The sequence below is a fragment of the Sander lucioperca genome, chromosome 16 (assembly GCF_008315115.2).
Source record: "Sander lucioperca isolate FBNREF2018 chromosome 16, SLUC_FBN_1.2, whole genome shotgun sequence".
Lineage (NCBI taxonomy): Eukaryota > Metazoa > Chordata > Actinopteri > Perciformes > Percidae > Sander > Sander lucioperca.
Genome location: NC_050188.1, coordinates 26,588,374 through 26,601,618, shown reverse-complemented (window position 1 = coordinate 26,601,618; position 13,245 = coordinate 26,588,374). Strand labels below are relative to the sequence as shown.

General features: G+C 41.6%; 1 protein-coding gene across 3 annotated transcripts in view; it reads right to left on the bottom strand.

Annotated features, from left to right (window-relative positions):
- The window catches only part of thsd7aa (thrombospondin, type I, domain containing 7Aa), a 209,529-nt gene that overhangs the window by 97,037 nt on the left and 99,247 nt on the right, over window positions 1–13,245 (bottom strand). For all 3 annotated transcript variants that reach the window (XM_031278516.2, XM_031278515.2, XM_035993166.1), the window contains exon 6: window positions 6,163–6,366. In XM_031278516.2, coding sequence (XP_031134376.1) covers window positions 6,163–6,366 — 204 coding nt within the window. The remainder of the gene's footprint in view (window positions 1–6,162; window positions 6,367–13,245) is intronic.

Below are 13,245 nucleotides of genomic sequence, written 5' to 3'. Positions count from 1 at the left end.
CTTCATAATAAATTATCTTTCAAGGGCAGCTTTACTTTGATTTTTCAGGAGGAAACGACTAAAGATAATTAATGTAAAGAGCAAGTCAGTTTGGAATGAGGAAGATGGTAATCACTGCCACCGCAACAACATGGAGCACTGCAGCCTGTGAATGGGGGTCTTGATTATGAGTATAACATGGAATCTGATGAACAACCCCCATCTCTCTCTCTCTCTCTCTCTCTCTCTCTCTCTCTCTCTCCCTCCCTCCCCAGAGCCCTCATTAGCAGCTACTGTGTTATGGTTCAGGAATCTACTCATAATTGCCATATTCCCAAACACACACTCACACTCACACACACACACACACACACACACACACACACACACACACACACACACACACACACACACACACATATGTATACACAAATAATTTTGAAAAAGGAAAAAGGGATCTATGAAGACAATATTTAGGTCATAATTGATTCACTAATAAAAAGGGAGTTCCTATATACTTCAGTTCTCTGACTAATGGAATGATATGAAAACAAAGCTGTACACATCACACTCATCTATAGCTGCTGTGTCTTGTACCAGCTTATATCATCTTTACCGTTTTCTTTTTAGCTTGATTTTTTTTGTTTTCAATTGTTTTTATTTATTCATCAGTTCTCATAGACTGCCTTAAAGTATATGTGAGAGTGGTGGAATGTTGGGCTGAAGCATCTCTTTGATTTAGGCCAATTTGATTAATAAAAATAAACAGAAATCAAAGATGTTTTCCCACAATCCCAGTTTTTTTATGTTCCTACCCGTCCCTGAAGACTAGAAATGTGTTGAGTAACTTTTCAATGACATATTATTCATTTCACTGCTATAAGTAGAAACTCTGGAAATATGAACTTCATTCATGCTAGAAATACAAAAGTTCAGCAGATTTAACTTTTAAGTGGACCCTGTGGCACTTGGTATATAATGCACCATTAAGGCTGGTAGATAATGCACACTGCATTTGCGCATAGTAGAACTTACAAATGATTTATTATTATGTAAATGACACACCCGATCATTACGAATTTTTTTCTGTAATCCGGTTTCTGTTATATATCCTCTCCCCATTATCACACACCACAATTCAATTTAGGCCAAGTTTATTTCTATAGCCAGCCCAGGGGTTTTCAACAGTTACTCCTGGTTTGCTTGCTTTTGTGTTTGCTCATTGTTTCGTGCAAGTATGTTTTGGTTTGCTGTGCTTTATTTATTCCTGATTTGTCATCTGTTGTGCATGTTATTTTATTGTCTGTGATTTAACTATTGATTCAATTTCTCTTTGCATGGTTTGTTTTGTTTTCTTGCTTTCGGCCATCCATGCTTTTATTTTCTAGTGGTTTGATTTACATGCTTTTATTTTGTAGTGTTTTGATTTGTGCTGTGTGCCGTTACTTCACCTTCCTTTACCCCTGTGCTTAATTAGCATTGATGTGAGCCACCTGTGGAGCAGTGAACAGGCCATGTTCTAAGAGGTGAGCAGAGAGCTGAGCAAGAGGAGAAACACACCGAAAAGGAGAAACATGCTGGGAAGGAGATGACGAGAAGGAGATGGAGAAGGAGAAGGAGAAGGAGACGGAGAAGGAGAAGGAGAAGGAGAAGGAGAAGGAGACGGAGAAGGAAAAGGAGATGGAGACAGAGAAGGAGAAGGAGAAGGAGAAGGAGAAGGAGATGGAGAAGGAGAAAGAGAAGGAGAAGGAGAAGGAGAAGGAGAAGGAGACGGAGAAGGAGAAGCAGACGTAGAAGGAGACGGAGAAGGAAAAGGAGATGGAGACAGAGAAGGAGAAGGAGAAGGAGAAGGAGAAGGAGAAGGAGATGGAGAAGGAGAAGGAGAAGGAGACGGAGAAGGAGAAGGAGAAGGAGAAGGAGAAGGAGACGGAGAAGGAGAAGCAGACGTAGAAGGAGACGGAGAAGGAAAAGGAGATGGAGACAGAGAAGGAGAAGGAGAAGGAGACAGAGACGGAGAAGAAGCAGGAGAAGGAGATGGAGAAGGAGAAAGAGAAGGAAAAGGAAAAGGAAAAGGAAAAGGAGACGGAGACAGAGACAGAGACAGAGACGGAGAAGGAGAAGGAGAAGGAGAAGGAGAAGGACATGGAGAAGGAAAAGGAGATGGAGACAGAGAAGGAGAAGGAGAAGGAGACAGAGAAGGAGAAGGAGAAGGAGATGGAGAAGGAAAAGGAGACAGAGACAGAGACAGAGACAGAGACAGAGACGGAGACGGAGACGGAGAAGGAGATGGAGAAGGAGAAGGAGAAGGAGAAGGAGACGGAGAAGGAGAAGGAGATGGAGAAGGAGACGGAGAAGGAGATGGAGAAGGAGACGGAGACGGGGAAGGAGAAGGAGAATGTGAGGGAGACGGAGAAGGAGAAGGAAAAGAAGATGGAGACAGAGAAGGAGAAGGAGACAGAGACGGAGAAGAAGAAGGAGATGGAGAAGGAGAAGGAGAAGGAGAAGGAGAAGGAGAAGGAGACGGCGAAATTGTAAATCATACAATGTCAAAGAATTTTACTCAGTAACAGTAATACAGATTTTTTTTCTGCCACCACCACCCGCAAAGTCATACTCCTTTCCCCCCAGTGCTGAAAACATCCAAAGGGGACAATGACATGTAGAATATGTTGTGATATTGTGGTTTTAACTGCTGGCTAATGTTAGTGTAAAACATGGCAGCTGTTTTATGAGAATGACATGACATGAATAAAAAACTTAATGTGAATGAGACTCTTTCACGAACAGATACATTTTTTTTTTTTGGGGGGTGGCTTTTCCCTTTATTGTAGTGACAGTGGATAGATGTGAAAGGGGGAGAGAGATGGGGGATGAGACGCAGCAAAGGGCCGCAGGTCGGATTCAGGCAAGGACTCAGCCAACATGGGGCGAACGCTCTCACTGGGTGAGCTAGAGGCCACCCCAACAGATACATTTTAAACGGCAAAAACAAATGAAAACAACAACTCCCATGATCCCACGCAACTTCACAACGTCATCATAACTCCCTGTTTACTTCCATGGTTCCAATTGAGAGACCACTAGCAGCAGAAAATTACATACTGTATACGTTTAATTAAAAAAGCACATTGTATATGTATAGCTTTTAAGTTTAGTCTAATAGTGACTGAAACTCTAATGTAGTGATGGATGTGACATCCCACAGAATCTTAAAGTAAGACATCTTACATGTCAGACATCTTACATGTCTTTTGTGGACCCCAGGAAGATTAGCGGTTGCCAAGGTGTCAGCTAATGGGGATCCAGGTAATAAATAAACAAATCCTTGCTGACATATGATGTCTAAAGTCAGATGTAGTATCTTTAACTGCTCTCTCTAAGTAACTTTAGTTCAAACTAACTCTAGATTTCTAGAGGGAAGCTTTGCTGTTGTTTAACTTCTTCCCATGTAAAGAAACTGGATGTTTGTATGACTTTCAAAGTAGTTTCGCCAACACTGTCAGTAGGTGTGCATGGCTTCAAAAGACAAGTGAAGGAATCTGCCTCTGTGACACTATGTCATATGCTAAACAGTGTTACTGACGTGATGCTATTGTCTAGAAAGGAAAGAATGTATTGAACTGCCTGAGGTATGAACAAGATAGCAGGTGTGTGTGTGTGTGTGTGTGTGTGTGTGTGTGTGTGTGTGTGTGTGTGTGCATGAGTGAGACTGCTTAAGGCAGTGCCAGCTCTCATGGTGCCTAACATTCTCTTCCAGCACAGTTTTGGCCAGTCGCCTGTTTTCGAACCCAGGGGAGAGCAGCTACACACACACATATACACACACACACACACACACACACACACACACACACACACACATATATACACACATACACACACACACACATATACACACACATATACACACATACACACACTCAGGAACACATACAATTGCTTAGAATAGCACACACAATAGAGGGATATCTCCCTACAACATATACAGCAATTACAATGTTGGGCAGTGAGCCAAGGCTAGAGGGCCCAAAGTGGTGGTTCAAAGAGAGGCCAAGTGACTGCAGCAATCAGAGCTGAGTAAAATGACCCATAACACATTGAACATAACCGCCAAACAATGCAGAAACAGCAACAGTTATCTGGCAATTAGCTAATGGGTTCAACAGAGCCTCTTCATGAATGCTGGGACATTTACTGTTGTAATGCATTTCCTGCTTAGTTTCATAAAAATTCTGATCAAACTGCTATTGTTGTTGCTTTTTAGTGGGACTTTTAAAAATGTTGAAAACTGAAGAAAGAATTGCCAATATGGACTGGACAGAAAACAAAACATCAAAAATGACATTATAGGGCTGCAACTAACCAATATTTTGTTATCAGTAAATGTTGTCAATGGGATACTGCTGATGCTAAGTTGTGCCAAGTTCCATGCTTGATCAAAACTGAGGTATCTCCATGACAACTGAGCAAACTCCAGCTGGGAACTTAGAGTATATATTTTTTTGTTGATGTCCTGTTTCCAAAGTGATGCATTGCCATTTTCACTCAACTTAACCATGTAGTTTTAGTCAACAGAATCCCAATTCATATTTTTGTCTAAAATGTCCCAAAGAAATTAAAAAGTCTCAATTTCCAACCACAAGACAATGGGCCTCATTCACCAAACGTTCTTAAGAACAAATTTGTTCTTAAACCCCACTTACTCAAGAGCACTCTTACACACTATTGAGAGCTGACACTTTGCGCAAAATAAGTAGTTATACCGTTTTCGTCCGTTCTAATTTAAAATTGAATAATTTTGTAACTAATTATTTTCATTATTTTACACATAATTAAATGTTTGTTTGTTTTAATAAATACACACTACACTTACACTTCTGCTCATTTGTAAAGCTTTTTACTGTATATTGCCACTGTGTATGAATTATGCTAGGCCTATATCTGCGGTCTTCTCCAGATACAGCGTTCACTTCATGAGTAATTGCATCCCATGCATCAGTTTTATTTGCTGCTTTGTATCCACTGCTGACGCTACTAAATATGATGTCTCGTTTTTTGCTAACTTCTTGCAGCAGTACCTCCACTTCAGAATTACCAAAGTTTTTCTTTCTTTTGGAGTCGAGGCCTCCACAGTCTTTGCCACGTCTTTTGGACATTTCTCTAAGTGTTCACACGGCCCTGCCATCTCATGCCCTTTTATGAGAATTAACGGGGCGTTTACTTATGCTAAATAGGAACAACAGGCACACGCTTTCAATTTACGAAGACATTATGATTCATCATTCTAAGAACACCTGTTGAAGAACACGTTATGAATCAGATGTGGACTTTTCTTAGGAACTTTCTTAAGATACAATTTAAGAAAAAACTTCTTGGTGAATGAGGCCCAATGTCATCAGATATTTTGTTTTGTCCAACCAACAGTCTAAAACTCAAAGTGTTCAATTTACAAATGACATCAAAGGGAGAAAAGCAGCCAATCCTCACACTGAGGGGAAACTCAAGCCAGAGACTGAAAACCTCCAAAGAAAAGTGCCCAGGAAGCATCCTCATCAGATGCCTGAACCACTCTGATTGGCTCCTTTCAAAAAGGAGCAGTGGCTCTACTCTGAGCTCCTTACCCTATTTTCTAAGTGTGAGTCCAGCCACCCTACGGAAGAAACTCAGTTTTCGGCTATTTGTATGGACAATCTGATTATTTCAGTCACTACCCAAAGCTCATGACCGTACATGAGGGTTAGAATGAGGATCAACTTGTAAATCGGAAGCTCTGCCTTCCGGCTCAGTTCCCACTTCACCACAACGGTCCTGTTCAATGCCTGCATTTCTGCCGGCACCACACCAGTCAATCAGTAGTACCCACACTGTTAGGGGCAACACAAACCATCAATGCATGCGAGTCACACAGCCACACTGGTTGTTTTCTGTATGCACATCAGGTTTGACCTAATGTGCATCATCACAAGTTGATGTGCATCAACACATGTATGCTGCTGTCCAATTTCCCAACATCTGGATATATCAACGCTTTAGAAAAGCATGTGCTATGGGCATCAATTGATGCACTATGGACCAGTTTACCATTTTGCGCAAATGTGCATTTGTCTCGATTTTGTTAGAGGGTGCAAAAACACCACGGTAATTCTAAAAGCTGCTTCATGGTAAAGTCATGTGTCTACTCACCATCACTGTTGACACACTGTACTTGTGGAATCTGGGTTCCTGGTCCACATTCCCTCTCATTATCAGGGATGCACTCCTCCAGTTTAACCACCAGCCAGTCGTAGCAGCTGGGGTCTTCACATGGTATTGCTTCCACCAGGTGGGGGCAGTTGCCCGTACCTCCTGTCGGCTCATTGGCGATCTTCCTCTTCCTCAGTTTGAAGCCTGTTGGGAACAACAGGAAGCTAATGAAGTAAATGAACACAAACCAGCCCCACGCTAATCAGCCACATTCCACCCGTCTGTGATCTGTTAAGCAAAAACTTGCTGCAATTTGACAAAATATAATTTGGAACCAAAAGCACATTAACTTCGCTCTATGGTCACAGTGTGCCTTTGATGATAACTGTAATATTGCATTTAATGTGACAGTCCATTAAGCCTGACGTTGACAGAGATTCCAAGACATACTTCAGATAATGAATGTTTTTATTCTCCTCTCATTACAGTAATTAATTCAGCTGGGGTTTGTTCTCATGTGTGTCGTTTCCTCTGCCCAAGGGCATGGGATTCCATGACCCAGGTCCTAGGAAGGGGGGATGTTAACTTCAGCCCAGCCAAGGTCACCCACCCCCTAATCCACACTCCTGCTCCAGCCTGATAAGGCAGCAGAGTCCTGGAGTGCCTGCAGGACCTCAGGTGGAGACAGCAGGATCCTTTTCCTTTTTATCTGTGTCTCTCTTTTCCCCTCAAAAAACAGTATTTAATCAGACAGGTCGGCAGAACATGTACTGCTATGTGTCTAGACCCTTTGATGGAGGTTTTCCCTAGGAGGGGTAATAAGGGAGATGAGCCTTGGGGTGCAGGGAATTCTATCAGACATCACTCACTTGCTATCTGCAGGGTATATCATGAATGGCATGGCTGCAAGATAGCAACACAGCACAGGCAGCTGTCAGAGCTAGAGGCTTCATTTTGACTGAAGACACAGATACATGAAAACAATCATATGTGATGACCTGTTGTGTACAGGATATCAGCTCATGATACCAAGGCTGTGCAGTAATTCTCAAGAAGAGGCGATGGACGAAATACCTTGCAAAATAACCACAATTTCAAATTGTGAAATCGCAAGAGCCATGATACATCATTAACAGTGTCATAATTGTATGAGGCGAAATAATTATTCACTGGCTAATTGTGTGTACAGAACTGTGATCTCCAATTGGACTGGGATCTAACACAATTTATTCAGCTTTGCATTAATGTGCAAATGATGCTCGCCACACCAGTCCACGAACCTGTCCACGTCAGCGTTATAGCTGGTGATGTTGGAATTGCTTGAATGTAAACTGAAGATAGCAGTGTCATCTGATAATTTCACTACACATTAATTAGGTTGGAAGCTGACCATAGGTGTAGATTTCGGGGGGGATGCAGGGGATATGCCCCCCCAAATATTTAGAAGAGGTAGATTTGTCCCTCTCAAAACATATGAAAGACGACCCACTCCCCAAAAGAGGTAAAAAAATTACTGTTCAGGGGGCTCAAAATATGTACGGAAAGCAAGTGTTGTGTCTACTTGTGCTACATCGGGGGGGTTAACGAACGCAACAGGAGCGTGAAAAAAAGATGTGATTCCATGTCTTTTATGTAGCTTTAAACTTTGGAGCTTATAGCTTTAACTAGGTCTCATTCTCTAACAGATTTGTTGTTGTACATGATTCCTAAAAAAACATCTCAAGACACGTATGATGTTTTGAATATGAAGAAAGGTTTAAAGTGCTCATGTTATGGTCATTTTCAGGTTCATAATTGTATTTAGAGGTTATATCAGAATAGGATTACATGGTTTAATTAAAAAAACACCATATTTTTGTTGTACTGAACATTGCTGCAGCTCCTCTTTTCACCCTGTGTGTTGAGCTCTCTGTTTTAGCTACAGAGTGAGACCTCTCACTTCTGTTCCATCTTTGTTGGGAGTCACACATGCTCAGTAGCTAGGTAAGGACTACTAGCCAGTCAGAAGCAGAGTATGAGGGCGTGCCCTGACAGTACCTAGGTAAGGACTACTAGCCAGTCAGAAGCAGAGTATGAGGGCGTGCCCTGACAGTACCTAGGTAAGGACTACTAGCCAGTCAGAAGCAGAGTATGAGGGCGTGCCCTGACAGTACCTAGGTAAGGACTACTAGCCAGTCAGAAGCAGAGTATGAGGGCGTGCCCTGACAGTACCTAGGTAAGGACTACTAGCCAGTCAGAAGCAGAGTATGAGGGCGTGCCCTGACAGTACCTAGGTAAGGACTACTAGCCAGTCAGAAGCAGAGTATGAGGGCGTGCCCTGACAGTACCTAGGTAAGGACTACTAGCCAGTCAGAAGCAGAGTATGAGGGCGTGCCCTGACAGTACCTAGGTAAGGACTACTAGCCAGTCAGAAGCAGAGTATGAGGGCGTGTCCTGACAGTACCTAGCTAAGGACTACTAGCCAGTCAGAAGCAGAGTATGAGGGTGTGCCCTGACAGTAGCTAGGTAAGGACTACTAGCCAGTCAAAAGCAGACTATGAGGGTGTGCCCTGACAGTAGCTAGGTAAGGACTACTAGCCAGTCAGAAGCAGAGTATGAGGGTGTGCCCTGACAGTAGCTAGGTAAGGACTACTAGCCAGTCAGAAGCAGAGTATGAGGGTGTGCCCTGACAGTAGCTAGGTAAGGACTACTAGCCAGTCAGAAGCAGAGTATGAGGGCGTGCCATGCAAGCAGCTAGGCGAGCATTATAACATGTGTTCCAAAGTGACCACGTTTGTCTCTGAAGTAAAGGCTGGACTACAATAGAGCTGTTTGGAGCAGTTTGTGAACAGTGTTTTCTGTTGGAGATGGTAAGTCCCTTTGGGGTGGACTTTGGGCTTTTTCACTTTGTAAACCTATAACATGCACAAAAAAAATACATAACACAATAAAGGAAAGGGAAAACGCCAAAAAGCAGAATATGAGCACTTTACACAATGCAGGAGAATAACACTTTCCTAAACATAAATAAAAGACATTTGCACCATGAATTGATGCATACAAATTCACCAGAAGGCAGGAATTTCAAGTGTTTGATGCTCAAACTTTTATGGGGGAGGAGGACCCCCAGAGCCACCGGTTACAATGTGTCCCCTCCAATGTTGAAACAAAACCTAGGCCCTTGGAGCTGACACAATCATTCCTAAACAAAATTAGTGCACTGACGCCTCCTCTGTATTTCTTACTGCTAAATCAGAGTGTTGAATTGATTTTCACTTGTTGTGGCCTGTTTGATGAAATATAATAATAAAACCACTTAATCTAATACCACGTAATCAAAAAAACATTCACCTTCAACTGAATGGATGTTTTAAGCGAGATATGTGGGTAAATCGTGTAAAAAGTCAAACTAAAATCAATAAAAAACAGTCTGGCATATAGTAAGTCTGATAATTAGCCCTGCTTACATATGTACAGGTTATGTTGGCTTGCTTAATGTCAAGTTGTCTAACAAAGACATTGACAGGTTATATTTTCATGGTTAATGTCAAGTTGTCATAACACAGACAGTGACAGGTTATATTGTCTTGGTTAATGTCAAGTTGTCATAAAGCCCAGTTCAGACCAAAGTGACAAGACGAGTTGAAACTTGCAACTACTTGCAACGCGCCAGTCTGCAACATTCTAAAACCTGACAGTTTTGTAGCTGGATATATCAATTGTTGCATCTAAATGAATGTGGATAACGTTAGTGATAGTGATATGCTTGCTACAGTTGCATTTTTAGTGATAAATTGGCAAAATAATTTCATTTATGTGATTGAATGTTTTGTTCTAATGCTGTTGAGCCTCCGTCTAACACTCTGAATGTTAGATTCTAGTCTAACATTTCGACCAACTGACAACCTGTAACATAGACATAAAATGGATTATGGATCATTTCTCATTGCTATTCATCTCTATACTGACTATATGACTTCTCTATTGGCTGTTGAAGATGATGATGCCAGATGCAGCCCTCTTGTTCTAAAACCAGCCTCTGGAGACTTGACAAGCTAAGGCTACATTACATTTACACAAAAGTTTTGGTTTAAAAATGAATATCTTTTGCTATGTTTACACCTCGCATTCACGCTGCTCCGGCATTTACAAGACCCTAAACCGGAGAAATTTAAAAACACTTCTGACCTTGTTTTGGTTTGGAATCTGCGGGGTTATGTTGCAGTCTCAACGGCCGCTAACAGAGATCTTTGGCAACACCGACACTGACGCCAATGTTTCTCCACCTGAGCAGTCATGATGTCTTGTTCTCTGAGACTAAGCTACTAATGTTACCATGGCAACTACCAGCAACGGCACACGCATGTACGCCCATCTTACGAGAATATTCATGAGGTATGCTGTTTGGGCGTGTTGGTCTAGAGGGAGATTAGTTCTTCTACTGGAGCTGAAAACACTAGTGTACACGGCGATCGCTTTTGGCTCAAAACTCCGCTTAAAAACCAAAACGTAGCAATGTAAATGTAGCCTAAGTCAAAGTGTCATAATTTACTCAGTGACACTTATAGACTCAATTGACTTAATAACTCCTTCATGCTTATGACCTGTGTTATGTCATGGTTATGAGAGTGTGATGTCAGTCTTATGTGCACCCCTTCAAATAAAGTGTTACCATTTGTGCACCTTTGAGCATATCATATTATTGTTACCCAATCTAAAGCTTGACCAGATACAGCATAGAATGTGTATCATTAGGGGTCATCAAAACTGAAGTGGGCACTTAACTGTTAGCGATAAATATAACAGCACATTCAATGTCATGATTACAGTTATTATAATTTAATTATTACTTAAAAACTATTGAGTAATGCCAAATATATCATCCATATGTGATGTCTTACACAAAGAGAATCAATACAAGAGTGTTTACTTTATCTAATTCTTTTCATGGAGAAAAGAAAAGTTGATGAGTGTGTGACATGTGTTTATCTTGAGACAAACTTATTTTATTTTAATACAATGTGGACGATACCTGCCTAGAGTTAAAAATTAATGTTATGTAAATCTCAGTTGCAATACTGGTGGGAGAAATCACAATTAGCCCTAACTGTTGGTTAAATACTAGAAAGGAGTGCATTCCTCTGCATACAGCGGATCATACAGTACAAACTAACATTCCGCAAACTGATGTGTTATAATCACAACCAACTGATTCCCATCTGATTCCATCTCAGGTGGATAAAGAGATTTGAAGCCAGGAGGACCCATTTTTAGTCCATATCTTTCTGGATAATGAGAACCAGGGTACACACACTTGAGGATGTGTGTGTGTGTGTGTGTGTGTGTGTGTGTGTGTGTGTGTGTGTGTGTGTGTGTGTGTGTGTGTGAGTGTGTGCGTGCGTGCGTGCGTGCACGAATGAGTGCGTGCATGTTTGGGTGTGGGTGTGTGTGTGTTCAGGCTCACATTATTTCCATTATGTACAGCAGACGACAGCAAGAACAGAAGTAGAGTATTGAGAAAATGAGGAAGCGGATCCATCATTAAGATGCATGGATGAGAATATCAAGCGCGTCCCTTTCATTTGAGGCGCTTCATTAAGGTAGAGTCAACATGCATTAGTCATGGCAGACGCCGCTGTTCCAGGGATAATTAAGGGCTGAAGCAGCAACCGCGTCAACCCCACTCATGGACTAGCACAACCTGCTACAACAGCCTACAAATAGGCAGAGAAGATGACGATTTTGGCTCCCACTCCAACCGACAGCAGCAGAGCACTCCTCTGCTGCTGTCACAAGGCCAGGATTTTGACTTTGTTACAATAAAAGTTTGATATTTAATGATTAATACTAACATGGTACAATAGAAGATACATCCAGAAACACATAAGGTTTAGTTTAGTTGCATTTGTACATAATAAGACCTGCATGTACAAATGTGGGATGTACTGTACATATAAGCAATATACAGTATATAGTACGTTCGGCAACTGACAGGAAATTCCCCTAAAAATTCAGGAGGATTGGAACATCATCAGTATTGTTCAGGTACCAAAAGTCAGTTCGACAGGAGAGACAAAAGGTAGGAAATTCCACGCACTTATTTATCACATTATTAACTTGACATAGTGCCATACATTAAAGCATGGGTCGGCAACCGTTTTAATGTGAAGTGCCATTTTAAAATGTTCTTGTTAATCAGTGTGCCATCAGCATTAAGCCTGCCATCATCTACTGAGCCTGCTCCTTTCGGGTTACTACAACTACTGCCACTACTTTCCTTCGCGCCACCTTCTGTAAAGAAGGCAACGGGTACTAGCCAATCAGAGGCAGAGTAGGGCGGATCTTTGCGGAATGCAGATGGGGAAAAAGTCAATCAAACTACCGTAAATAACAGGCTGTGTTCCTGCCAATGGCTGTCAAAGTGGTCATTTGGCGTGCAGATTGAAAAAAAAACAAAAAAACCTCTCTTGCACACTTATTGCTAGCGTGCCATTGGTTGAGTTACTATGTGCCAATGGTGGCCCACAGTGAAACACACCATGTGAGGTAAAACCCCTCCTAGACAAACACAGATAAAATTGATCAAATTTAAGATAGGAAAAGCCTTCAGTCACATCATTATGTCGACACAAAGCCAGTGGTAGCCAGTCATTATGCAATTTTTGTCCGTTAGTCCATTTTTATTGTTTGCTTATTTGTTATTTTCTGAATTCAAGTGAGCGTGCTTGCACTAAAGAAGAGATGGTGAAACTGAGGCTACATTTACACTACTGCGTTTTAATTTTTAAGCGGCATTTTGAGATAAAAACTCACAAGAGTTTTAACGGCCCTCATCTGCATTTTTTGACAGAGAGGAATCCATCTTATTGGCTAGCTTAAGCGAATTAGTGCACAACAAGAAAAGCGCTAGTGAAGAAAGCAAGCAAACGACTGAAGTCAACAGGGGACAGAAGGCTCATCTCATTTTGAATCTTCATCTAATCTGATTAATCCAATAGGGCTATCAAAACTGGCCAAACATGACGTTTGATTGTCCCTTCTAAAAAAACACAGAGGTTCTAACTATTGGAATATCTATTTTTTGAACATTATGTCCATATGGGC